The sequence below is a fragment of the Meles meles genome, chromosome 21 (assembly GCF_922984935.1).
Source record: "Meles meles chromosome 21, mMelMel3.1 paternal haplotype, whole genome shotgun sequence".
NCBI lineage: Eukaryota > Metazoa > Chordata > Mammalia > Carnivora > Mustelidae > Meles > Meles meles.
The window spans coordinates 24,047,474-24,075,472 of NC_060086.1; the positions used below are offsets into that span (position 1 = coordinate 24,047,474).

General features: G+C 44.8%; 2 protein-coding genes across 8 annotated transcripts in view; one reads left to right on the forward strand and one right to left on the reverse strand.

Moving 5' to 3' along the window:
- Positions 1 to 27,991, forward strand: LOC123933387 (cytochrome b-c1 complex subunit 2, mitochondrial-like). 7 transcript variants are annotated; one of them, XR_006816584.1, is made up of 7 exons: positions 1 to 100; positions 199 to 347; positions 585 to 649; positions 2,562 to 2,618; positions 3,061 to 3,185; positions 23,920 to 24,063; positions 24,597 to 24,697. XR_006816584.1 is itself a non-coding variant. In XM_045992491.1 (5 exons), exons 1-5 carry the CDS (start codon positions 929 to 931, stop codon positions 27,856 to 27,858), a joined length of 366 nt encoding a protein of 121 aa, XP_045848447.1. In that variant the 5' UTR covers positions 913 to 928; the 3' UTR covers positions 27,859 to 27,991. The 7 variants fall into 7 exon arrangements, 2 of the variants coding, with proteins under 2 accessions (XP_045848447.1, XP_045848446.1); XR_006816581.1 differs by having other exon boundaries at positions 23,916 to 24,063; positions 24,597 to 24,696; XR_006816583.1 differs by having other exon boundaries at positions 5 to 153; positions 23,916 to 24,063; positions 24,597 to 24,696.
- LOC123933383 overlaps positions 1 to 27,999 on the reverse strand; it is a 348,492-nt gene that overhangs the window by 297,304 nt on the left and 23,189 nt on the right. Inside the window, exon 7 of the mRNA XM_045992480.1 lies at positions 19,769 to 19,848. Within this exon, the coding sequence (XP_045848436.1) occupies positions 19,838 to 19,848 (11 nt within the window). The 3' untranslated portion in view covers positions 19,769 to 19,837. The remainder of the gene's footprint in view (positions 1 to 19,768; positions 19,849 to 27,999) is intronic.

Consider the following 27,999-nt stretch of genomic DNA (forward strand, 5'->3'; position numbering starts at 1 on the left):
TCTTTTTTGTGTTTAGAGATTTTACTCCCTGACAGTTGCTCCCAAAGTGACAGCCTCGGCCGCCCCTGCAGGAGTGCCTTCACAGCCTCAGGACCTTGAGGTCAGGCCCACTGAGTGGCTCACTGGAACCCACACACGGCCTGTCTGTCTTTGGTAATATAAAAGCGTTGATCACTTCTCACTTTATTTTAAATACAGTTTACCAAATTACCAAACGGCTTAGTGATGGCTTCTCTGGAAAACTATGCTCCTGCATCAAGAAAAGTTTGTTCATTAAAGCCGGCAGCAGATCTGAGGACTCCAGCAACTTAGGAACCTCTCATGTGCTTCGTCTTGCATCCAGTTTGGTAAGCATCTTTACTGTCTCACTCTGTTCAGGAATGCTTCGGTATCTCGATCCTACAGAAAAGAAAAGCTATTGTGTGTTTTGTTTTATAATACTTAAACTAAAAAAGGATCCGCTGTGTAGGTAAAGTCCTTTTTGAATCTAATGACCGATAGACATTAGATTGTGATGTAGTGTGATGTTTGCCAACTTGGCATTGATAAATTCCTAAAAATACAGTTGTTCTTTCTTTTTCCAGACTACTAAAGGAGCTTCATCTTTCAAGATAACCCGTGGAATCGAAGGAGTTGGTGGTAAATTAAGGTTTGTTAAAAATAAGTAACAGTAAATGACGAGTGAAAACACCAGAAAATATTTGATTATAAGGGAACTTTTCTGTTTTATCAAGGCAGTTAAGGATTTATTAAACAGACACAAGAAGAAGGCTACTGAATTTAACTACATGAAAATGTAAAACATCTTTATGCCTTAAAGTGAAAATTCAAGTAACTGGCAGTAAGATTTGCAACATACAGAACATGGAGAAGAGTATTTGGAAAATATAAAGAATTACAAATTAGAAGACAAGCAAATAGGAAATCGATGGACAAAGGGTAGGAACAGTCTATTCCCAGAGGCAGAAGCCAGAAACACTGATCTTTAGTTGGAATCACAATGTGATGCTATTACCCGACAGACTTATGTATCGTGTTGGCGGTGTTAAGAGGGAGAATCTTTTCTACGATTAGTGGAATAAATTGATACAACTATGTAGAAAAGAATCAAGGAAAATCCCGTCATATTGAAAAGGAGCATATGTTGCAAATTAAGTTTTAATCCATCTGGGCAAAGATACTCTTTATTTTTGTAAAGCCTGGAAATACTTTAAATGCCATGTGCAGGGAAATGGGATAAGTAAAGTGTGATCTAGTGATGTGATGAGACTAGTACACAGCAGTTAAGGGATGAACTAGATTATTCCAGTTAAATGTTTTGTGGAAAAACAAGATGTTTTTATGGTATGAGTTTTAAAAAATATAATAATATGTAGTGCTATCTTTAAAAAAAGCTGGTGATGCCTGGGATGCTCAGGTCGTGATCCTAGCGTCCTGGGATCAAGCCCCACATCGGGCTCCTTGCTTGGCCAGAAACCTGCTTCTCCTTCATCCTTCTCCTCCTGCTTGGGTTCCTTCTCTTACTCTCTCTCAAATAAGTAAATAAAATCTTTAAAAAAAAAAAAAAAGAGTACTGCTTACGATTATGCTTGTCTCTAGAGTGGGAAGGAGGGAGTAAGTTCAGTCGGAGAAGAGTACAAAGACATTTTCAGCTTTAATTGCCATTTTTTTAAGTTCGTACATGAAATTTACTGCTTTAAGTGTACAGGCCTTTGGCGTGAAGTGGCATTAAGAAACCATCACTACGGGGTGCCTGGATGGCTCAGTGGGTTAAAGCCTCTGCCTTCGGCTCGGGTCATGATCTCAGGGCCCTGGGATTGAGCCTCACATCGGGCTCTCTGCTCAGTAGGGAGCCTGCTTCCTCCTCTCTCTCTCTCTGCCTGCCTCTCTGCCTACTTGTGATCTGTTTGTCAAATAAATAAATAAAATCTTAAAAAAGAAAAAAGAAAGAAAGAAACCATCATTACTGGAGTGCCTCCGTGGCTCAGGGTTAAAGCCTCTGCCATCGGCTCAGGTCATGATCCTAGGGTCGTGGGATCAAGCTCCATACCAGGCTCCCTGCTCAGCAAGGGAGCCTGCTTCCTGCCTCTCTGTCCTCCTGTGATCTCTGTCTCATCAAATAAATAAATAAAATGTTTTAAAAAATTTTAAAAAGAAACCATCACTACCATCCATCTCTAAGAAGGTTTTTATGTACCCCAACTGAAACTCCAGCTATTAAACAGAAACTCCCCACTCTCTTCCTGCAACCCCCTACAGTGACCGTTCTATGTTCTATGATTTTGACTTCTCTAGGTTCCTCCTGAAAGTGGAATCATGTTATTTGTTCTTCCAAGACTGACCTATTTCACTTAGCATCATGTCTTCAAGGTGCATCCACGTGTAACATGTCAAGATTGCCTTCCTTAAAATAGTTCTTAAATATTGTATGTTTTAGTCGATGCGTATGTGTATTTTCATACTTCAAAATAATTTTTCCAGAGGAATTGGTTGAGTTAACAAAGATGTAAGGAAAACTTATTCTGATTTAGATAATTCACTGTAATTTGTTTTTGATGCAGTGTGACTTCAACAAGGGAAAGCATGGCCTACACTGTGGAATGCCTGCGGGACCACGTGTAAGTACCTGCATGGGTTGAGGACACCTGCTTTTAAAGAAACACGTAACTGCTCAGGTGTTGCCTTTTTTTTTTTTAATATTTTATTTATTTGACAGAGAGAAATGACAACTAGGCAGAGAGGCAGGCAGAGAGAGGGGAGGAAGCAGGCTCCCTTCGGAGCAGAGAGCCCGATGCGGGGCTTGATCCCAGGACCCTGGATTCATGACCTGGGCCGAAGGCAGAGGCTTTAACCCACGGAGCCACCCAGGTGCCCCAGGTATTGCCTTTTTGAATGTTGCCTTATGACCTCTGATTTTGGTTTTGGGTTCTTGCTCTGAAACGTAGAACTTTGTGCTTACCACAGGGCCTGAAACTTAATACCGAGAACATTACATTTACGTAGCGTGGACATTGGTTTTACATTTTTGACCCGAAGCTCTCATCCTAATGTCTTCTGTAGTGATATTCTAATGGAGTTCCTGCTCAATGTCACCACATCACCAGAATTTCGTCGTGGGGAAGTGGCTGCCCTTCAGTCTCAGCTCAGGACTGACAAAGCTGTAGCTTTTCAGAATCCACAGGCTCGTAAGTACATTTTCAGATCCTGTTTGGTTGCTTCTAAGATACTGGGTTTTTGAGGGGCACCTGGGTGGCTCAGTCGGTTGCACGTCTGCCTTCGGCTTGGGTCATGATCCTGGGGTCCTGGGGTCGAGCCCCACATGGAGCTTCCTGCTCAGCAGGGAGAGTGCTTCTCCCTCTCCCTCTGCTGCTTCCCCTGCTTGTGCACGTGCTCTCTCACTCTCTCTCTCTGCCAAATAAATAAATGAAATCTTGTTTAAAAAAATAAAGATAATTGGGATTTTGAGAAGATCAATTTGTAGAGGGAAGAAATTGCCATGGAATTTTTTCTCTGCTTGTGTTTAAAACTGCCTTTTCCAAAAACTGGTCTAGTTTCTTAACTATGTAATTCCAGTGTTTCTAAACATTCATGTTGTTGATTGCTTTTCATCTTTGAGAGGATGTAAGTTAATTATAGAATCCCTGTTTCAGAATTTAGAATACGGTGTTTTTTCAACAGTTTGTTGATACCAAACCCACCAACAGTTCATGGTTGCTGCTGGTATTACTGTTTAGCCACTTACCTTTAGTGGATCTTTCCAAAGCAAACACTCATTTTTTAAAAAACAAGACCTTTTTTGGTGTTCATATTCTGGGTTTATATAATGTTAAATATAAAATCTTGACAAGTGTGCCTAGCAAAACAAGTTAGTAAATAAGCACCCCTGGCTCTTAGAAGTCCTACAACTTCAGTAGGAGCCGAGGTTTGCAGGTGGGCCACTCGGGTATAAACAGGTGACCAGCTGCAGGGACCCTGCGTGGGATGGGCCTCCCTCAGAGTGCAAGCCTGTCAAGTGTCTGGAGCAAAGTGAGAGCTTGGTTGATGTTACCTAATATTATTTCCTGGTGATACTTTGTTTTACAAGGGAGTATGATCTTCCTTACTCTGGACATCCACCCAGGAAATACAGAATTGTAGAAAAGACGACTTATGTGTCAATAGTGGCTTCTTCCCTGCTGTCAGCAATGAGGCTCCAGCCCTCAGCCTTTCTGCCTGGATAGTTACTGCCATCTCCTGGCTGCTCTCTGCCCCCAAGTCCGCATCTTCAGTCCATCTACCGCGTTGCCCTTACAGCAATCCTTCTGATGTGAAAATCCTTAAAAGGTTTCTTCCTGTCTGTGGGATAAAGTTCAAACTCTTCAACTTAGCATGATGTTAACTTCCACAGTCTGGCCCCCGCCCACCTCTCTTGCCTCTGCTCTACCTTCTTCCCTTCCCTTCTGCAATTTCCCCGCAGAATCCATTGTCATTCTTTATGCCTTTGTCTGTTTTCTCTGTCTGAAAGGCCACTCCCTAATCACTCCCCTAGTAACCCCCTACCCGTTCTGTAAGACTCATTCCAGATTTTACTTCGGTTACTTCTTTCCAATTCCCACCGCCCTTCCCTTGCACCCCTGCGGCTCTTTTGCTCTAGTGCTGACGTCACACCCATCATGCCTAATTTCACCATTTTCCCTCTCAACATATTGAGGGCAGGCATTGATTTTGTCTTACTCGTCTCTGTATTTCCAGCACCTAACAGTTCTGGCGCAGGGAGTTGCCCCAGGAATGAGCAAAGGCACTGACCGAAGCGGGAAGCAGGGACAGTGTCCGTGCTCCAGCGAGGAGTACACTCTGACCCCCGCAAGCTAGCGATAGGACTGATCCCTGGCACTTCCATATTTCTTTTTTTTTTTTTTTTTTTTTTAGATTTTTTTTATTTATTTATTTGACAGAGAGAGATCACAAGTAGGCAGAGAGGCAGGCAGAGAGAGAGGAGGAAGCAGGCTCCCTGCAGAGCAGAGAGCCCGATGCGGGGCTCGATCCCAGGACCCTGAGATCATGACCTGAGCTGAAGGCAGCGGCTTAATCCACTGAGCCACCCAGGCGCTCCCTCCATATTTCTTCTTAACCTGACACCTCCTCATGACTTAGAGACCGTTGGAGGAACTTCGAGGTAAATGACTTTCCCAAGGTCACATGGTACATCGGTGGCAGAACTGTAACTGGAGTCAGACTCCTGGCTGAAACCCAGGCCATTGTACTTTCCAGACGATAGCAGGTCGATTCACGTTAGAGAAGTGGTCAGGCCAGCCCTGGTATGTAGAAGCTGCTGTTACATAATTTCTTACCTTTCTCAGCACACTCAGCAGGCCGACTTTTAAATTTCTTTCTTTTGTTTTAGATTTTATTATTTATTTGACAGAGAGAGATCACAAGCAGGCCGAGAGGCAGGCAGAGAGAGGGCAGGAGTGAGAAGGAGATAATTTATAAGATAAAATATTCAGGTGTTCAGTGTTTAGTCTGTGAGCACTGACAAATGTACACAGTTGACTCTTGAACAACATGGGTTTGAATTGCATGGGTCCACTTATAGGTGGATTTTTCGATACATATAGTACAGTAATGCAAATGTCTTTTCTTCGTGATTTTCTGAATATTTTCTTTAGTGTCCTTTAGTGAGGGAATACAATGTATAATTCATTTACCATACAAAATGTGTTAATCAACTGTTCCTATTATCAGTAGGGCTTCTGGTCAGCTGTAGGCAATTAGTAGTGACGTTTTGGGGGATGTGAAATTTATATGCAAATTTTTGACTGCACAAGAATGGGTACCCATAGCCATTGCATTGTTGAAGGGTCAGCTGTGTATCTGGGTACCAGCCCCCAAGCGCAAGACATAAAGTGTATCTGCAACTGCAGAAGTGACTCTTGTATCTCTTTCTAGTTGGTCTCCTCACCCCCCGCTGGTCATTTTCTGATTTCGGATCTATGGTAGATGCGATTTGCCTGTTCTGGAACATCGTATAAACGGAAGCATGCAGCATGTATTCTTTGGTCTTCTTTTACTCAGCGTGTTCTTTGAGGGTTATCCATGTTGTGTGCACGTATCAAAGGTAAACAGCAGCAGATCGTAGTGCAAGTGGTGAGGACAGATTTTAATCTAATAACTACTGCAATCAGGAAAAGAGTCCTGCATGCATGAAACTCAACCTGGATTTGTCCAGAGGGCTTTCTAAGGAGAGAATGAGAGAGTAAGGTTGGGGCTGAATAAAGTCAGGGAAGGAAAAGATGACAAAAAGTGGGAAAGGTCTTTGTCCATGTGAAACCTCCAGGATTTGCTCACTGGGAGGCAGGGGCCTGATTTTTCAGTGTTGGCTGAAGAAACAGTAGCTACCTTGAGTTTTCTGAGGCAGGCACTCAGGGGGACTGGCGTCATCCTCGGTGAGGGGACTTGAGCTGTTAGAAACTATGTTAGTGTTTGGTGAAGTCTGTGTGTGGTAAGTCAAGGTTGAGGCCTAGTTGAGAAGAGGGCTCAGAGGACACTGGCTACAGTTTGGTCAAGGAGAAAGTCTTTGTCAGTGTAAAGATAGTTTGTTCCTTCGTATGTAGTGCCCATGTACCAGGATTTACTCATCTGTTCACCTGATGATTAGACATTTCATTGTATCCAAGTTTTCGGTCATTGTGAATAGGCTACAATAAACATTCTTACAGGAGTCTTAAATTTCTCCTGAACTTGCTTAGTGGATTGGTTAGTCACAGGGTGGGGATGTGTCGAAGTGCTAGCCTAGTTTCCAAAGTGGTTGATCAGTTTACACTTCCCACCAGCAATATAGTGACACTCCAGTTGCTCAGCATCCTCGTTAACATTCTGTGTTGTCTGTGAGGATGAAATAGCATCTCCTTCTGGTTTCACATTGCATTTCCCTGGTGATGAAGGATCTGAGTTAGGCACCTTTTCGTGTGTTTAGTGGGCATTCCTGCATCTTTTGGGGACCGTCTGTCCAAGTCTTTTGCCCGTTGTCGTTGTTAATGTTGTTTTGGTTTTGATTTGTTGGGAGTTTATTGTGTATTCTGGGTGGGAATTCTTTGTCAGACAGATGCATGATAAACGTACGTGGAAAGGAGAATGAAAATTTAAAATATTTTACAGGAGCATCTAAAACATAAACTGGTTGGGGTGACTGGGTGGCTCAGTGGATGCTCATCTGACTTTTGATCTCAGGTCTTGGACTCAGGCTTGTGAGTTCAATCCCTGCACTGGGCTTCATGCTGGGTGTGGAGCCTACTTACAAAAACAAAGAAACAAACCAAAAAAAAGCACACTGACTGTGAATAAATCTCATGGAAGATATGAAAGAGCTTTACACAGAAAACTATAAAACATTGTTGAGAGGAATTCAAGAAGACACGAAATAATTGGGAGATACGCTTTGTTCATGCCTCGGAAGATTTGATGTCATTGAGATTGCTGTTTCCCACGACTTGATTCATGCAAGCAATGCAATCCCAGTCAAAATCCTAACCACCTTTTAAAATTTTTATTTTTAGGGGCGCTTGGGTGGCTCAGTTGGTTAAAGCCTCTGCCTTCGGCTCAGGTCATGATCCCAGGGTCCTGGGATCGAGCCCCGCATCGGGCTCTCTGTTCTGCAGGGAGCCTGCTTCCTCCTCTCTCTCTGCCTGCCTCTCTGCCTACTTGTGATCTCTCCCTGTCAAATAAAATATTTTAAAAAAAAAAATAAATAAATAAATATTTTTATTTTTATTATTTTTTAAAGATTTTATTTGAGAGAGAGAGAAAGGGATAGGGACCGAGAGCAGAAGCAGAAGGTGAGGGAGAAGCAGGCCCTCCTCCCCCTGCCCTGCCTCCCCCAGGAAGAAGCCTCAGGAACCTAGCCATCTTTTTCTTTTTCCTAGAAGATATGAACAAGTTGATTCTAAAATTTATATGGAAATGCAAAGGGTCTAGGATGGCCCAAAAAGTCTTTAAAAGAACACATTTGAAGAACTTACACTGCTTATTCCCACTTACTTTTAAGACTTACAGTAAAGCCACAGTAATCAAAATCTTTGGGGTAATGATAGCTCGTGAAACAGAATAGAGTCCGAAAATAGAGCAGTCACAACAAGTACTGTCAATTGATGTTTGCCCAGAGTGTCAAGTCAGATCCGTTCAGTGGGGGAGAGGGGAGTCTTTTTGGTGAACAATTCTGGGTAAGCTGGGTATGCATCCGTTTCTTCTGGATTATCTAATTTGTTGTCATGTAGTTGCTCATAATATGTTCTTAAAATTGTATGTATTTCCTTGGTGTTGGTCATGACCTCTCCTCTTTCATTCGTGATATTATTCTGGGTCCTTTCCCCTTTCTTTTGGATAAGTCTGGCTAGGGGTTCTTCAATCTTAATAATTTCAAAACCAGCTCCTAGTTTCATTGATCTGTTCTGCTGTTTTTCTGGTTTCTATTTCATTGATTTCTGCTCTAATTTTTGCGATTTCTCTCTCCTGCTTGGTTTAGGCTTTATTTGCTCCTCTTTTCCCAGCTCCTTTAGGTGTTAGGCTAGCTTGTGTATTTGAGACTTTTCTTATTTGTTTTAAAGATTTTATTTATTTGTTTATTTGACAGACAGAGATCACAAGTGGGCAGAGAGGCAGGCAGAGAGGGAGAGAGGAGGAAGCAGGCTCACCGCCAAGCAGAGAGCCCGATGTGGGGCTCGATCCCAGGACCCTGGGATCATGACCTGAGCTGAAGGCAGAGGCTTTAACCCACTGAGCCACCCAGGCGCCCCAGTTTTCTTATTTTTTGATAAAGTTTTGCATTGCTATGTACTTTCCTCTTGGGACCACCTTTGCTATATCCCAAAGGTTTTGGTGTCTGTGTTTTCATTTTCATTCATTTCCATGAATTTTTAAAATTCTTCTTTAAATTCCTAGCTGGCCCATTTTTTTTTTAATTTTATTCATTTATTTGACAGAGATCATAAGTAGGCAGAGAAACAGGCAGAGAGAGAGAGAGGAGGAAGCAGGCTCCCTGCTGAGCAGAGCGCCCGATGTGGGGCTCAATCCTAGGGCCCTGGGATCATGACCTGAGCTGAAGACAGAGGCTTTAACCCATTGAGCCACCCAGGCGCCCCTGACCCGTTCATTCTTCAGTGGGATGCTCTTTAGTCTCCAAGTCTTTGAGTTTCTTCCAAATGTCGTCTTGGGATCAAATTCCAGTTTCAAAGCATTGTGGTCTGAAAATATGCAGGGAATAATCCAAGTCTTTGGTATCACTTGAGACCTGATTTAGGACTCAGTATGTGATCTATTCTGGAGAATGTTCCATGTGCACTGGAGAAGACTGTGTATTCTGTTGCTTTAGGATAGAATATTCTGTAAGTATATATTCCTTAAGTCCCTCTGATCCAGTTTGTCATTCAGAGCCCTTGTTTCCTTGTCGGCCCTCTGCTTAGATGATCTGTCCACTCGGTGAGTGGGGTGTTGAAGACCCCTATGATTATTGTATGATTATCAAAGTGTTTCTGTAATTTGGTTATTAATTGGCTTATATAATTGGCTACTCCCAAGGTAGGAGCATAAATATTTGTAATTCTTAGACCTTCTTGTTGGGTATAGACCCTTTAAGCATGCTATAGCATCCTTCTTCATCCCTTACTACAGTCTTTAGTTTAAAATCTAACTTGTCGGGGCGCCTGGGTGGCTCAGTGGATTAAGCCGCTGCCTTCGGCTCAGGTCATGATCTCAGGGTCCTGGGATTGAGCCCCGCATCGGGCTCTCTGCTCGTCAGGGAGCCTGCTTCCTCCTCTCTCTCTGCCTGCCTCTCTGCCTACTTGTGATCTCTCTCTCTGTCAAATAAATAAATAAAAAATCTTAAAACAAAAAATCTAACTTGTCTGATATGAGGATTGCTACCCCAGCTTTCTTTTGAGGTTCATTAGCGTGACAAATAGATCTCTACCCCCTCACTTTCAATCTGGAGGTGTCTTTAGGTCTAAAATGAGTCTCTTATAGATAGCACATCGAGTCTAATACCCTATTTCTTTTTTTTAATATTGTATTTATTTATTTCTCAGAGAGAGAGAGCGCGCGCAACAGGCAGAGTGGCAGGCAGAGGCAGAGAGGAGTAGGCTTCCTGCCAAGCAAGGAGCCTGATGGGGACTTGATCCCAGGATCGTGGGATCATGACCCGAGCTGAAGGCGGCAGCTTAACCCACTGAGCCCCCCAGGTGTCCCACCCTGGACATTTACCCCATTTACATTCAGAGTAACTACTGAGAGAGATGAATGGAGTGCCATTGTATTACCTCTAAAGTCCGTGTTTCTGTAGACTGTTTCTTTCCAGTCTCTGTCACTTTTGGGCTCTCTCCTCACTTCGAAGATCCCCTCTAATATTTTTTTACAGGGCTGACTTTCAGTTTCTCTTTGTCCAGAAAGCCCTTTATCTCTCTTTCCGTTCTGAATGACAGCCTTGCCGGATAGAGTATTCTTCGCTGTATGTTTTTCTCATTTAGTACCCAAAGATATCTGCCAGCGCTTTCTGGCTTCCCAGGTCTCTGTGGATAGGTCTGCGGCCAGACTAATGTACCCACGCCTGTAAGTTAGGAACCTTTTGTCTTGAGATGCTTTCAGGATTTTCTCTTTGTCTCTGGAAATTTGCAGGCTTCACTACTATCTGTTGCGGTGTTGATCTGTTTTTATTGATTTTGAAAGGGGTCCTCTCTAGGTCTTGAACCTGTATGCCTGCATCCTTCCCCAGATGAGGGAAGTTTCCAGCTATGATTTGTTTAAATATATTCTGTGTGTGTGTCTCTCTCTCTGTCTCCTCAGGGACCACAACAATTCTAATATTGTTTCATGTTTGGTTTTGCTGATTTCTTGAGGCCTCCCGGCATGGTCCATGAGTTGCTTTTCTCTCTTTTCCTCAGCTTCCTTCCTTTCCATCCACTTGTCTTCTCTGTCATTTCCTCTCTCATCTGCCTCACGTACTGCAGCTGTTAGAGCACCCAATTTAGACTGCATCTCAGTTAAAGCATTTTGAATTTCAGCCTGATTACATGTTATTTCTGCACTAAGAGATTTTCTAGTGTCTTTTATGCTTTTTTCAAGCCCAGCTAGTAACCTTATAATCATTATTCCAAATTGCAGCTTTGACATTTTACTTACACCCCTATGGATTAGATCTGTGGCAGAGAGTATGTCCTCTGGTTCTTTCTTTTGTTGTGAATTCCTCCTCCTATTCATTTTGCCCAGAGAAGAATGGATGAACAAGAGAGTAAAATAAAAAAATATCAACCATGACCCAAGCGAAATACACACTAGTGAACTTCAAAGAGGCCAGAAACCAAAAACTAATGAAAAAAGAAATGTGGGGACGGGGAGGCAGGGCAAAAAGAGAATATAATCTCCCAGGTGGTCAAACCTCCAGGAGGTACTGGGTTGTTACAAGACACCAAACCTGAGAGGGCTGGGTGGCTCAGTCAGTTAAGCTGCTGCCTTCGGCTCAGGCCATGATCCGAGGATCCTGGGATTGAGTTCCAGTCAGGCTTCTTGCTCTGCAGGGCCCCTGCTTCTCTCTCCGCTTGTGCATGCATTCTCTCTCTCTCTCTCTCTCTCTCTCTCTCTCTGACCAAAAAAACCCCACAAAAACCCAAACCACCAAATCCCAAAACTGTAAAATCACCAAAGTTACATATACACAAACATAACACTGAATACAGTGAAAGGAAGCCAAAAATGAAGAATATATCTAAAAAATGTAAATATAGAAAATGAAAATTTAATAAGACTTAAAAAAGAAGAGTTGATAAAATAAGAAACTAATTGGAATGGAGAAAAGAAAAAACAAAAAGGAAAAAATTTTAGACTGAAAGATAAATCATGAAAAAACCTTTGAATTCTATTTACTGTTTTCCCCTAGTGTTGGGATTTTGCACTCCCGTGTGCTCCTAAACGTGGGTGTTCACCTGTCCTTCCAGGTGTTTTCTGGGGAAAGGGCCTGCTGTGCTGATTCTCAGGTATCTCTGCCTGCGGCGAGTTGTGCCACCCCTTGCCAGGGCTCAGTGTAAACTGCTTCTGGTTGCTCTGTGCCACTCTTGTTCCCTGAAGGCTTTGTGGGCCACTTTAGAGGATGAAAATAAAAATGCCTGCGCCCTGATTTCCAGCCCTAGAGCTGGAAGATCTCGGTCCACTCTTTTCAGTAAACTATCAGGGATAAGCAGCCTTCACTTTTGTGCGTGCCAGACTTTGCAGTCTCCTGTGGTTCATGCCTGCCCCAGTCCTCCTGGGAGAAGGCAGAGGTCATCGCTCTTTCTGTCCTATGCAGGTCCCCCACACATCAGCTACTGCCCAACCTAGCCACGGTTTGCGGATTATGGCAAACTCAGTCCAGAACCCCCTCCTCTGCTCCCCGACCCTATCCAATTTCCCCACTCCAATGCCTGGGAACTCTGCTGGCTCAGACACCCCATGCTTCCTGTGACCCCAGGGGTCCTGAGACCACACTGTCCCACCTTGGATTCTGCCCCACCTCACCACCTGGGCAAGGACAGCTCTCACTGGAGCAGATTTCTAAAGGTTCTGGTTTTATGCTTTAGGGCTACCTCACTTTCCTGTGGCCAGCTTACACAGGCTCCCTCTCTGCACAGAGGATCTTCCCATATATCCCTGCAGATTCATTTCTCTGCACCGCCTACATTGCAAAAAGTGGTCACTTTTCTATCTGTAGAATTCCAACGATTCTTTCCTTATGTCCAGGTTGAATTCATAGGTGTTCAGAATGATTTGATAGTTATCTAGCTAAATTCAAGGGACCAGATGAAACGAGGTCCTCTACCGGTGCACCATCTTGCCTTCCCCCCTCAGTTTATTACTTTGTTTTAAAAGATTTATTTAGAGAGTGAACGGGGTGGGGGGAAGGGCCAGAGGGAGAGAGAGAATCCTGACACAGACTTCACTAAGCTGGGTCTGACATGGAGCTCATTTCCAGGATCCTGAGATCATGACCTGGACCTAAACGAAGAGTTGGCAGACTGAGCCACCCAGGTGCCCCTCCATTTGGTTTAAATGTTAAAGACATTTATTAATTCACAAGATATCCGATGAGGGGCAGAGCAGGCTCCAGGCCCACAGTGCCTTGGCATGCTTGTAGGGATCCAGCTTCCTTCTGCTATTTCTCCTTATCCTGAGGCTGGGTCCACTCCTAGCTGCCAGAAGCCCTTCAGTGTTAATCTGGGCTTCAGTTCCCTGGTTTAGAACACTCAAACGTTGGTTTCTTGTACAGTAGACTGGGGAGAGTTTAGGCTACCACAGCATTTTCTGGGTTGTGTAGACTAGAGTTCAGGCTACTGCAGTGTTTTCTAGGTTGTAGCTGTTGTATGTATTGGTTCCTGGTTTTCCCACTATGACCTGCTTAAGGGATGTGGAAGGACTGGTACCCAATATAGAGCCAGGGGAAATGCTTACTCATTCGTGAGTTTTAGGAATAATTATTAGCAAAGAATCCTGGATCTCCTTTTCTATGGACACAGAACTTGTGGCCGAGCAGAGTTGTCTGACTGGCTCTTGCCAGTGAGTTCGCTGAGGGAATACATGGTGGCAGGTCTTCCAGGAGAGGTATGAGGTGAGGTTCTGTGCTCTGTGGAGTCCTGGGAAGGGAGTTAGGCACATGAGCAAAGAGAGAGAAGAAGTGGCCGCTGGGGGGGGGGGGGGCACCTGGGTGGCTCAGTGGGTTAAGCCTCTGCCTTCAGCTCAGGTCATGATCTTAGGGTCGTGGGATCGAGCCCCACATCAGGCTCAGCAGGGAGCCTGCTTCCCTGACCCCCACCTCTCTCTGCCTGCCTCTCTGCCTACTTGTGATCTCTCTCTCTCTCTCTGTCAAATAAATAAATAAAATCTTTATTAAAAAAAGAAAGAAATGGCCGCTGGGGTGGGGAAGGCGGTGGATGAGGGGCTGTGTATGTGAGCACCAAGACAGATGGCTGAGTCTGCTGAGATTTGTAATGGAGCACAAAATGTGCCTCTGTTGACCATTGGAGGTAGCTGATTGTCCTCCTTGACCTGGTTCCTGAGAACTGGGCCAGAAGCTATTGACCTCACCTCCCCTGCCTCCTTTCCTCCCTTTCCAGTCTGTTAAGCCTTGGATACTGGCAGGACCATTCCATCCAGCATTTTGTAAGACTGTCTAAGGAGAGGGAGAGGAAGACAACTGAAATTCACAGGCACAAGTAACCCCCTCCCTCTCAATCTCCCCTCATCATCCCAGAGGCCCAAGGTTTTAGGGATTCTTTCTTCAAAAGAGAGAATTCCAGTGTTCACTCTCTCCAGTGGCATATGAAAGTGCTCATTTCCCAACATCCTCACCAACACAGTGTATTAGCAGCCTTTTCAGTGTTGTTAATCTGATATGTGAAAAATGTTATCTTATGGTAACTTTATTATATATTCCTCTAATTTGGGGGGTAAAGTTCAAAATCATTTTATATGTTTAAGAGCCATTTATGTTTTACTGTGAACTGTCTGCTAAGTAAGGAATTATTTTCTTGACCTTAGTAAAATGATAGTAACACTATTAAGCTCTGTAGCTTCTAGCAAGCAGTGAAAGGATTTGAGAGGGGAGGGTGACTCATTCCCAATCAGATTGAGAAATTAGCCAATTGACCCCAAGTGCTTGGGCATGCAGGGAATCCTGGCCCTAAAGATGGAGCCTATGGGTAGATTCTGTAGGAAATGCAAAGAAAGTTTAATGTGGTGGTCTCTGGCAATAAGGACATGGACCTTACATTGAGCTGAGGGTGACCCCAGGCTTTAGGAAGATGCAGCAAGGCCTGTCTAAGAGGCCTGAAGCCTCTGCCCCGGGCTCCTGAGGCAGCTTTCCTAACCAGAGGCAGGGACCCACCTTGGAGACCCGGGAGCTGGGTGCCCAGGCAGTGTGTCAGTGGCCTGCCTTCCTTCTTCCTCTGCTGGGCTGGCATCTCCACACTGCAGGCCAAATAGGGTGTGGTGAGCATCTTTTAAGTTTTTGTTTCAATATCCAGTCTGTTGTGGATGATATTCTATAACATACAATAAAAATGATTTCCTAGAAACATAAAATGCAAGATAACCTGTGAACTACAAGCTCAAACTATTTGTTAGGAGAATCAATAGACCTAGAACTCCTGTATCACATTGCAGTACGTTTCTAAATGCTACTCAAATTTTGTTCTTAAGATACTTCTACTTTAACAAGACTTTAGAACACAGATGTTATCTCCCTTTCCCCCTCTTTTATTTCCGTCTCCTTTAGCCCAGCTCCCCACCCTGGAGCTGAACAAGTCCATTTCGTCAGCAACTTTTGCTTGTGCCTTCCCCTCCTGCAGACGGTCTGTGAGGCCATTTTATAACCCTAGAGGCTTTTACCCACACAGGATGGAGATGAAAGAAACAGGGTCAGATGTAATAGCCTTGATTTATTTATTTGCTTTGACATTTATTGGCCCCGTTTTGTGATTTGAAAATACTATTTCATCATGATCTCGCATTTTGAGTTTTATCTGAGTCCTAAGTGGTTTGTATGTGGCCACGAAAAAGCATATTTCGAAGAAGAACATTAAGATCTGATGTTTTGATGTAAAATACTTGTCTTTCCTATGTACCAATCATGGGACACTTTAAAGATTTTATTTATTTATTCTGAGGGAGAGCATGAGTGGGAGGGGCAGAGGGAGAGGGAAAAACAGGCTCCCAGCTGAGCAGGGAGCCCAATGCAGGGCTTGATCTCAGGTCCCTGAGTTCCTGACCTGAGCCAAAGGCAGAGCTTCACTGACTGAGCAACCCAGGTGCTCCACAGGGTGTTTCATTTGTAAAATCATTAATTCTACCATTAAATCATTAAATAGATTCTATTTACTTTGGTTGCAACAGCTTTAAATTCAAAAGAAAGAAAAGGAATAAAAAGGGAAGAGAATGTGAAAGTCCCTATTTCTCCCATGACTCCACACATCAATCGCTGACCCCAAAGAAGAGCAGCAGAATCCGCATTTGCTCTTCTCCTGGGGTGGGTTCTGCAGGGATGCTTTCCGGCTTCACTGAGCGGTAGCTTGTCTCTGTGTGTGTCTCTCAGAATATTTTCCTCAAGTCCGTTCTGTCAGGTAACTGATAAAGGCATTTCTACCAAAGACAGAATGTCATCGTAACGTTCTAAATTTAGGGCTGGGATGGAGACCACCTTCTGGAGATTAAAGGTAAATGAACATTCACCCTCTTCCTTCCCGAATTGTTTCATTTGTGAAGGTGCCTGCCTGGTTCAAAATGTTAAAAATATGTTCAGAGGGAATGCACTGACTGCCTGTGTCATGCCCCTGTCCCCAGCAGCTGCGCCTGCTGCCACTGTCAGCCACGTACGTGATGTCACCAGGGCCCTGGTGAAGGATGGATGGGTGCCTGGCTTCTCATCCTTTGCTGTTACAAACAGGGGTTCTGACAAAACAGAAATAAAAACAAAAACAAAAAACCCTTGTAGACGTGTCCTCTGCATGTGTGGAAGACCCTGCCAGTGGGATCGTGAGCCCTAGTTACCCTGTGTCTGCCGTATTGACGATCATGAAGATTTTATCGTCATCGTGACAGTGTCTTCCATACAGTTTAGAGATGTGCAAGGCTGGGTGATAGTGATATGACACAAAGGCCTTTTGTAGCGATTCCCTGATTTGATGCCTCACCCGCTCTGTTAACAAGTAAGAACAGGTATAACTATGCTCACAGGAAAGGAGACGGATCCAGTTCATGGCAGAACAAGGACCAAATGGCCTGAAGCTCCTACAAGAAAAAGTTAGATGCTCTTCCACAGTGGACCAGGTCAGTTTTATGACCTGCAAAGATTTCTGTCTGGGTTGGTGGCCAGGGCTTTGGCCTAGGCCATTTGCTGGGGGAGTGGATGGCAGTGAGCCTTCTTTCCTGGGCCACACCTTTAATTTCACCAGAGATGTGCTGAGGAAAGGAACTTTCCATGGCAATGACGTGGACTTTGCTGATGTCAACTGGGCAGAGCGAGACATCGACAGACTCTCCAGATGAGATCCGAACACTGGAGGCAGAAGTGACATACTAGAAGAACTCGTCCCAGTCTTCATGCCAGCGACCGCAGAGGTTAGACTCAAATCCAGTCTGGAAACTGAAGAGCACCAGGGATGAACAGCACTGGATGAGGGGGATGGATGACAAACAGCTTGGCGTGGCGCCATTGCAGATTGCCCATCAGGGGAAACTGGCAGTCGTCGATGAGAGGCACTGCGAGCAACTAACCGAGTATCAAAAACAGATGGAAGACCTGCAAGATCGAGACTGTACTGGGAACGTGAAAGATGACTTCCTTCAAGAACGGAAACTGAGCTCAGAAGGTTGAAGCAACAACTTGCAGAGATGCAGCAGCTGAATGAGAGTTGAAACAATGTTGCTTCTGATGGCAGAGCAAAACACCAAAAGTTGCTTTTGGAGCTCCAAGATGTAAGACATCAGCTGGAAGAATCTATTCTGTGGAACAATGAGGATTCTCTGGAAAACAAGATCGCTGTGAGGGCTTTAAAAATAGGGAAAGAGTTACTAGCAAAATTGTGTGGGGCTAAAAAGAAGCTGTTGGAAGAGACAAACAAGTCTGGGCAAAGTCTCAAAGAATGGTCACCGGTAGAGCATGCACATTTCATTCAACTTGGTCAAGAGAAAGACCTGGAAATACTACACCTCCAAAAGAGGATGGAGCAACGGACGCCGGCCATCAAGAAATGAAGAAACTGCTGTCCTCTGCTTTAGAGGAGCAGAAGCAATTGACACAATGTGTCAGAGAGCAAGACGTGTGCATTGAAGAGCTTAGAGAAAGGCCAGAGCTTCAGGAGGAATTCGGTAAGTCGACGGGAATCTTAAGAAGCCATGACATTTTACAGCCATCCATGCAGGACAAAGACATGTGTCCCCCATCCAGGACAGACAAAAATCCCCATGTGAATGCAGACCTGGAGTGGCTAAGACAACAGAGTCTCACTGTCCCCGTAGTTGACCCTAAAATCCTAGACGAGATTGTCGAACTTGAGTATGAGGTATTTCAACTCAAGGAGTTAAAACATGATCTTGGGGTGCCTCGGTGGCTCAGTAGGTTAAGCAACGCCGTTGGTTCAGGTTGCGATCCCAGGGTTCTGGGATCAAGCCCCGTGTCAGGGTCCCTGCTCAGCAAGGAGCCTGCTTCTCCCTCTCTCTCTGCCTGCTACTCCCCCTGCTTATTCTCTCTCTCTCTTTGTCAAATAAGTAAAATTTTAAAGAAGAGGACCTCAAGGAGGAAGGAAAAGGACAACCGAAGATCACTGACAATCAGCAGCAGGGGAAGGTAGGACTGCTGCAATCTTTACAGGAGCAGAAGCAGAAAGTAGACCATCTTCCTACCGACAGGAGATGAATGTTAAGCATGCTCAGCTCCCTTCAGTAAAAGACAAGCAGATTCAGAATTTGCAAGACACTATAGAACAGATGAAAGCCTGGTTCCCTGACAAAAATCCTCCTATGAACAAAGACCTGGAGAGCCTGAAACAACAGAGTCACACTGTCCCTGTGGTTGACCTAAAATCCTAGTTGAGACTGTAGAACTAGAGTGTGAGGTCTTTCAACTCAAGGAGTTAAAAGAGGACCTTGGGGGGAAATAAAAGAGCAACAGATCATTGACAACCAGCAGCAGGGGAAGGTAGCACTGCTTCAGTCTTTACAGGAGCAGAAGGAGAAAGTGGACCGTCTTCAACACCGGCAGGAGCAGATGAACACTGAACACGCGCAGCTCCTTGCAGCGAAAGACAAGCAGATTCAGAATTTACAAGATATGACAGAACAGATGAAATCCCAATTGCCTGACAAAAGCCTACACATTCCAACAGAACATCATGATGATGCTGAAGTGATAAGTCGGCCTCTTACTAGAGAGAATGGAAGTAAAAAACCATGATTTATTATTAAGAAGAGGAAGAAGTTTAGGGTGCCTGGGTGGCTCAGTGGGTTAAGCCTCTGCCTTCGGCTCAGGTCATGATACCGGGGTCCTGGGATCTAGCCCCGCATCGGGCTCTCTGCTCAGTGGGGAGCCTGCTTCCCTTCCTCTCTCTCTGCCTGCCTCTCTGCCTGCTTGTGATCTTTGTCTGTCAAATAAATAAATAAAGTGATCAAGGATTAAGAAGTCACTGAATGCACACCTACAGGAAACATCAGTGTGGGTTCAGAAATATATCAATTAAAGCAACTAGAAGTGGAACTAGCTTTACGAGAACGAGAAGGAGTGGAAGGAGCTTAAATCCCAAGGCCATGCCAAGACACTGTGGGCACTGGAGTCTGCTCTACCTCTCAATGAGTATCTTGTGAGTTAATAAATGTCTTTACATTTAAACCAAATGGAGGGGCACCTGGTAGGCTCATCATTTGAGAGGCCAACTCTTGGTTTTGGCTCAGGTCATGAGCTCGGAGTCCTGGGATTGAGCTCTACATCAGGCTCCTTCTCAGCAAGGGGCTGTTCCAGGATTCTCTCTACCTCTGCCCCACTCCCCCACTCTCTCTCTCAAAAATAAACCAAATGGAGTTGGTCTTCTGTTACTTACACCCTGAAACAGCCTAAGTGATATTCTAAGTGTATTAACCTATTTCCATTTCCTTGATGAGTAAGCTCAAAGCAGGAGGGTGTGTGTGTGTGTGTGTGTGTGTGTGATGTCACCCAGCTCAGTTCTGAGCTCACAGAAGCAGACAGATATCTTATCTTCTCTTCATATCCACTGACAAAGCTTACTGCTGCCTTGACTGCAGTCAGTGCTAATGCTGTACGAACATGTCCCCCCACCGCGTCCATGTCTCCACATCAGCAGACACCTGTAAAAAAGCACATACCATTGGTGACTCAAGGCAGCAACTCAACACAGAAAGACACTAAGGGACAAAATTACCTACAAGCCCAGATTGTCCAAGGAAAGCTGACCCACAAAGCTTTAAAAGAGTAAACAGGATTCCGTTGTCTAAAGTAGTGCTTTTCAAACAAAGAGTTGCTACCCATCCATGTCAGAAGATCAATGTAGTTAATAAACTAACTGGAGTTAGACCCAGAAACATCTTAGGTATTACCTGGAGCACATGACCTCATTTCCCTTTGCTTGAAGAGTAAGCTGAAAGGGGCAGTGTGTGTGTGTGTGTGTGTGTGTGTGTGTGTGTGCGCACGTGTGCCTGTGTGTGCATATGTGTGTGCAGGGTGTGTGCTTGTGTGTGTGAGGTATCACCCCACTAGGTCTGAGTTCCCAGGATCAGAGAGCCTGGAGCCTTTATAAACTCCTGATTCGGATAGCGATAATGAGATTCACGAGAAACTAAAAAAGAGGAACCTGAACATGCCATCGTGGAGGGAGATTACTAAAGTCATCATAAGGAATATATAAAGGAAGAATGTCCTCCCCCCACTCCAGTACCAGAACAAAAGGAGGGAAGAATTGCTACTGTGCCAGGGCAAGTGGCGCCGTCACCATCGGCTCCACCTTCCTATGAGAAGGCGCCATTTAGTGAAAAGGATGAAAAGTCATGCCATCAGCCATTCAAAAAGGCCTCAGTGAAGCAAAGCGAGCAGGAGACTTAGATGCCTTACATTTTAATTTCCCAGTTACTGTTAGAGAACATGTTACTCCAGGATATGATCCCAACAACCCTCATGGTATCTATGAGGCCATGCATGAGCCATTTCCCTTCAAGTTATTCAAGGAATTACAACAGGCAGTACAAAACTATGGAGTTAATTCCCCATATACAACGGGAATCATTCAAGGCATCTGAGAAGACAATCGACTTACTCCGATTGATGGGTTATTACTAGCAAAAACAGTCATCCTCAAGTGAGTTTTTACAATTTAACATGGGGAAAGATCATGCAGAAACAGCAGCTGCCCGTAACACAGCTAATACTGTTCCTGTTTCCATGGAGCAGCTCACGGGCATTGGGCCATGGGCCTGGTGCAAGATCAAGTACTAATGAATGATGAAGCTATTGAGCAGCTTCGACGTTGTTGTTTGAGAGCCTGGGAGAGAACAGAATGCCAAGGAGAGAAGTGCTCTTCTTTTCAAAAGGTGGTACAGTGTCCTAAAGAACCCTATACTGATTTTATTGCAGGATTACAAGAAGCTATTAAAAGGTAAATTAATCTTGAAGCTGCTAATACAGTTCTTCAGCTACTGGCATATGAAAATGCCAAGGCTGATTGTAAAAAACTGATTGCACCCTTTAAAGGCAAGGAAACATTAACAGACCATATAAAGCTATGCCAAGGAGTGGGGACAGAGACCTATAAAGCTGATTTGTTAGCTCAAGCAGTGGCTGCTCTGACCACAGGAAAATTTAAAGGACAGTGTTTCAACTGTGGGCAGACAGGGCTTCCTAAAGCTCAACATAGGCAACAAGGAAAATTCTCCCTGCGAAATGCGAGACATGAGCCACCAGGTCTCTGTCCTAAATGTAAAGAAGGAATTCATTGCGCAAATCAATGTCATTCCAAATTCCACAAGGATGGATCCCGCCTTCAGGGAAACTTACTTTGGGGCAAGCCTTCAACCCCCCCAAAACAAGGGGGCCATTCTCCCTTAGCACCGAGATTTCAGACAAATGTACCATTTTAAATTTATGTAGTGCTGGATTAGATATCCCCATTCCAAAAGATCATCTCTTAATGCCTGCTGAGCTTCCCACTAAAATTCCAAATAATTTTTGGCCCTTTACCTAAGGGAACCACTGGGTTACTTTTGGGACAGTCTAGCCTCACCTCAAAGGGAGTATTAGTCCACACCGGCATTATTGATTCGGATTATACCAGTGAAATTTCAGTGACAATAACTACTGCAGCTCCAGACTGTTTCCAAAAAGGGGACTGCACTGCCCAGTTGCTACTTTTACCCTCTTTCCAGGGTCAATTTAAAAACATGGAAAGACGGGATGCCTTGGTGGCTCAGTGGGTTGGGGCCTCTGCCTTCGGCTCGGGTCATGATCTCAGGGTCCTGGGATCAAGCCCCGCATCAGGCTCTCTGCTCAGCCAGGAGCCTGCTTCCCCCTTTCTCTCTGCCTGCCTCTCTGCCTACTTGTGATATCTGTCTGTCAAATAAATAAATAAAATCTTAAAAAAATAATAACATGGAAAGACAAAGAGGCGACCCACGGAATGGGAGAATATCTTCACAAATGACACTACAGACAACAGACTGATCTCCAAGATGTATAAAGAACTCCTCAAACTCAACACTCAATAAACAGATAATCAGATTTTAAAATGTGCAGAAGACATCAACAGATACTTCTCCAAAGAAGACATACAAATGGCTAACAGACACATGAAAAAATGTACATCATCACTAGCCATCAGGGAGATTCAAATCAAAACCACATTGAGATAACCACCAGTTAGAATGGCCAAAATTGACAAGACAGTAAACAACATGTGTTGAAGAGGATGTAGAGAAAGGGGAACCCTTGTACACTGTTGATGGGAATGCAACCTGGTGCACCCACAGTAGAAAACAGTGTGGAGATTCCTTAAGAAACTAATAATAGAGCTTCCCTATGACCCTGCAATTGCACTGCTGGGTATTTACCCCAAAGATACAGAGGTAGGGAAAAGAAGGGCCATATGTACCCCAGTGCTCACAGCAGCAATGGCCACAGTCGCCAAACTGTGGAAAGAGCCCAGATGCCCTTCAACAGACGAACGGATAAAGAAGATATGCTCCATACATACAATGGAGTATTATGCCTCCATCAGAAAGGATGAACACCCAACATTTGTATCAACATGGACGGGGCTGGAGGAGATTATGCCGAGTGAAATAAGTCAAGCAGAGAGAGTCAATTATCACATGGTTTCACTTACTTGTGGAGCATAAGCAATAACAAAGGACATTGGGTGAAGGACAGCCCAAGTGGGCTGGGGGAAATCAGAGGGGGAGGAGAACCATGAGCAACTGTGGACTCTGAGAAACCATTTGAGGGTTTTGGAGGGGAGGTGGGGAGGGGGTTAGGAGGGCCTGGTGGTGGGTATTAAGGAGGGCACGTATTGCATGGAGCACTGGGTGTTGTGCAAGAACAATGAATCTTGGAACACTGGGAAAAAAAAACAACCACCTAGTGCTCATCACAACACATGTCCCCCTTAGTACCCATCATCCCGTTACCCCATCTCCCCACCCAACTCCGATCCCAAACCCTCAGTTTGTTTCCCGGGGTCCAAAGATTCAGTTATTCTAGATCACTCACCCTCAGTCTAGCTGTAAGGCATACTCAGAAGCTGAGCATCTCACCTGGTGAGGTTCTACAGTTGGAGACCCACGTTGTCTCCCACCACCAAAATGCTTACAGTAAGGGGAAGCCCTCTTTCCAGGTTTTGCTCAAAAGTCACCTCAGTGAGACCACTCTATTTAAAACTCTAACGCCTCCTTCCCTTAGCACATGTCATCACCTTTCTATGCTATATTCCCCCACCCCCATGGCTCTTCCCACCATCTCATTATTTATATGCTCATCTATCTCTCCTTACCCAAATGTGAGCTCCAGAAAGAAGGATGCATGTCTGCTTTATTCACGGCTGTGTCCCCAATGCCAGGAACAGAGTAGGCTCTCAATAAACACTCAAACACATGAAGGGAGGAAGAGAGGAAGAGAGGAAGGAAGGGATTCTCCAAACACAGGGAGATCAAAGATCCTGAGAATCCAAACTTGCAACAAATTCTCACTATAAAAAGCCTATGGGAAAGACCCATAACATAATCTAGCCTGGAAATAAATCAGACAAGAGCTCCCTAAGGGAAAGGATACTTCAGCTAAGTCTTCAGAAAAGGCAATGCAGACAATCAAAATTAGGAAAGAAAGACTGAAGCAGTTAGGTGGGATTCTAAGAATGTGTTGTTTTATATTTCAGACAGTCGTGGATGCTCCCTAGCCAAGCTCCCTGCATCTTTTCTGTATGGAAGAGGCCCTCGCTTGGACCAGGACAGCACCAGGCTTGACTGCGAAAAGCCAAGTTCAGAAGGTCGAGGTGGAAGACATCCCACCAAAAGCATCCAAGAGTGAGTCCTTTTTTTTTTTTTTTAATATTTTATTTATTTGACAGAAATCACAATTAGGCAGAGAGGCAGACAGAGAGAGAGGAAGAAGCAGGCTCCCTGCTGAGCAGAGAGCCCGATGCGGGGCTCGATCCCAGGACCCTGGGATCATGACCTGAGCCGAAGGCAGAGGCTTTAACCAACTGAGCCACTCAGGCGCCCCCAAGAGTGAGTCCTTTACAGAATAGAGTAGTAGATTCCAAGGAACACCTGGAGCCTTGAACAAAAAGGTGTAACTCTGAACGTTTTTCCCAAGGAAGGCAATCAGACCAGTGAGAAAATCAAGAATGATCAAACCTCAAAGGCAAATAAGTTTTTCTCCAGTTTAACGGTGTTTGTGTTATTACCCGGATAGCTTTTTTTTAAGTGATCACGCTGCCATAGGACTTTTTGTAATGCATCCAAATTCGTAGGCTGGGAAGGCCAGGAAACAAAGAGTAGGGGGCAGGGTTATTACTTGACTTTCAATTCAGTAAACAGAATTCATCCTTCTACAGAGTCCTTTATACGAAATACTGCCAGCAGCTATATGCCCCAAAGAGATGGAGTTTGAATGACTTAAGTTACTGGCTTTCAGACCGAATGCACATTTCTGAATATGCTGACCCCCGCACTACATGAAGTGATGTACAGCTATTCTCCACATACTTTCTGTCACTACCACTCTCCTCTCTGGCTTCGGCTCGTTCCCAGAATATCGGGATGACATTAAGTGACAACGGCTGTCATATTCCCACGACACAGGGAACCGCTCTTGCTTCTTTCAGTGGATCCCTTCAGAAGGGCCCTTCACAAGGTGTTGGGCAGAACGCAAGAGAAACGAGGGCGCTGAGAAGGACGAGCTCCCAATGACCACGCAGAGGAGCAACTCCTCTGTCAAATACCGCCGACTGGTCACAACTACTGGACAGTTTCCCAGGTCCTGGGGATGCGAATGGAACCCAAAGGCGACCCTGGCACCTTGTGCCTCACTTAATCTCCTTATGACATTCAAAGAAATACTAATCAAAAGGCGATTTACAGCTCTGCTGCAGCGATTGCTAAAAATGCCAAGGGAAAAAGACCGCCTTAGTGCACAGCAAAACTCAAAACCCCTCTCCCCAGGCTGTCTCTGTTCTCGTCATTCCATAGCCCCTAAGACTCGCTCATAAATCAAACCCTAGCGGTCTTTCTCTCATTTCCCTATTCGGTGTCCGCTCTCTGGCTTCTTCCAGTTTTCCTTTTCTACCATCACCCAGATACTGTGTGAGAAAAGAGAGGAGTAAGCCAGGTGGGCCTGGGGCAGAAACAGATGGCGCAGATTGACAACTTATATTTTCTTTTATAACCCTTCATTATTCGTCCTTCAAGGAGTGCCCATTCTGAGCACAGCTGTGTTTTAGTGAAACCAAGGGTGTAAAGTATTATGTTATCACCTATGTGTTGATAAATAAGCCTTAGCATTAGTCCAAAAAAAAAAAAAGAATTTAACAATGAACAAAGAAGATTTAATTACCTCAGATGTGATCCAGGAATAGCTCCTTTGCGAGAGTGGAGAAAACAGACCTGCTTTTTCCTAATTCCTTTAGCCAACAGCCAGTTCTTTAAAATCAACCTAGGAGTCAAGACAACAGTTTTTAAGACACACATACCAACACGTTTCATTTCTCAGCATACAGTTAAATGGTACTAAGGACACTATCATTCTGCAGCCATCAACACTGTACATCTCCACAATTTTCCCATCTTCCCAAACTGAAACTCTTGTCCTCATGAAACAATGCCTCGTTCTCTCCTCCTTCTGGTCCCCAGTAAGCACCTTGCTACTTTCTATCTCTCTTACCTAGATTACTCAAGGCATTTCATGAATGGAATCAGACAGTATTTGCTCTTTGCTAATTGGCTTATTTCACTTTGTGTAGCGTCCTCAAGGTCCATCCATGTGGTACCATGGGTCAGCATTTCCTTCCTTTTTAAGACTATAGAATCCTCCCTAACAGAGGTATGCTACCTCTGTGGATCCGTTCGTCCCCTGATGGACACGCGGGGTGCTTCCACCTTTTGTCTATGGAGATTAATGCCACTATGAACCCGGGTATTCAAGCCACCATTTTGTTAGTTTGTGTCCAAACGTCTTGGGTTTTTTTGTTTGTTTGTTTCTTTTAAGATTTTATCTATTTCTTTACAGAGAGGCAGCATGAACATGGGAAAAGGCAGAGGAGAGAGAGAGAAAGGGAATCCCAAGCAGACTCCCCACTGTGCATGGGGCCAACGTGGAGCTCTATCCCATGACCCCGAGATCATGACCTGAGCCAAAGTCAAGAGTTGGATACGTCACCCACTGGGCCGCCCAGGCGCCCCTCCAAACTTCAAACTGATTAAGAGACGATGGGTACCCATCGAAAGAGAAATGGACAGACAGATGGGGCATATCCATACAATGGAACCCCAGCTGAGGAACGAAGTACTGAGAGGTGTCACAACACGGATGAATTGGGAAAACACGACACTAGGTGAAAGAAACCAGTCACAAAAAGGTCACATATCAAGCGATTTCAGTTATCTGAAATATCCCAAATAGGTAATCCACAGAGACAGAAAGTAGATGATGGGTTGACGGGGACTGGAGGGAGGCCACACGGGGAGGAAACTGCTTAATGAGCACAGGGTTTCTGGCCAACAATGTTCTGGAGCTAGTTAGAGGTGATGGTCACACAACCCTGTGAATGTACTAAATGCCACTGCATTAGTCACTTTATTTTTTCATTAATTACCTTTCGTTCCGGTGTAGTGAACATGCAGCCCTCTATTAGTTCCGGGTGTACAGCACAGGGATTCAGCAGTTCTGAACATCACTCGGTGCTGCCCACGGTTAGTGTCCTCTTAATCCCCTTCCCCTGTTTCACCCATCCTCCCAGCCACACTTTGCTGCTGCTGTAGTGTACTAAGACTGCACGGTCCAGTGTGGGAGCCACGAGCACATGGGGCTGCCGAGCGCTCCACATGTGGTTCGTCCAAGCCGAGACATGGCATCAATGTAAAATACGCGCTGGAGTTCAATGGCGTAGTATGACCAACCGATGCAAAGTATCTCATTAATACTTTCACACTGATTACATGTTCAAAAGGCAATATTGTGAATAAACTGAGTTAAAGAAAACAATAGCAAATACAAATAAATAGGGGTGCCTGGGTGGTTCAGTGGGTTAAGACTCTGCCTTCGGCTCAGGTCATGATCTCAGGATCATCAGGATTTCTGCTCATCGGGAGCCTGCTTCCCGCTCGCTCTCTGCCACCTCTCTGCCTACTTGTGATCTCTCTCTGTGTCAAATACATAAATAAAATCTTTAAAACATAAATAAACAAGAATGAAAATAATAATAATAAATAATAAATTTCATCCATTTTATTATACTGTTTACAGGTGGCACAGGAAAATTTTAAATTACACATGTGGCTCAAATTATATTTCTCTGAGGCAGGGTCAGTTGAAGGTCTAAGCCAGTCTAGGCGTAGAGGGAGGGGAATGGTCAGAGCTTCTCTGAATCCCAGGAGTCCCTCCTGTCCATAGTGGGCAGGTCAGACTGAGCACAGAATTAAGTGGGGGTCACCGCAGAGGAGCAAGGAGAGAAGAGCGGGTGGGAGAATGGAGGACAGGAGAGCGTCACCCTGGCTGAGAACTGGAGTTCCAGGACCAAGAGGGCACAGCAAGCCAGACCTGAAGTGCTTCAGACTTGTGCTCTTCTCCCTTGCAGTGTCCTTGGATGGGATGACACTTGAGTCCTAGGGGTCATGACCGAGAACAAGACTTTGAAGGCCCTGCGGAGGTCCTTATCTGATCCACAGATCCTCTTGGTCACTGCAGGGAGCACTTCCCAAAACAGACACCCGAGGACCACACCCCTGCTGGCACCAACAGAA

What these genes read in the sequence shown, in the direction of transcription:
- LOC123933387 (XM_045992490.1), top strand. An exon ending in TTTTCAGAATCCACAGGCTC is followed by an intron (nt 3,186 to 23,915) that starts GTAAGTACATTT and finishes TTTATATTTCAG; the next exon opens with ACAGTCGTGGATGCTCCCTA. An exon ending in CCCACCAAAAGCATCCAAGA is followed by an intron (nt 24,064 to 24,596) that starts GTGAGTCCTTTT and finishes ATCCTTCTACAG; the next exon opens with AGTCCTTTATACGAAATACT.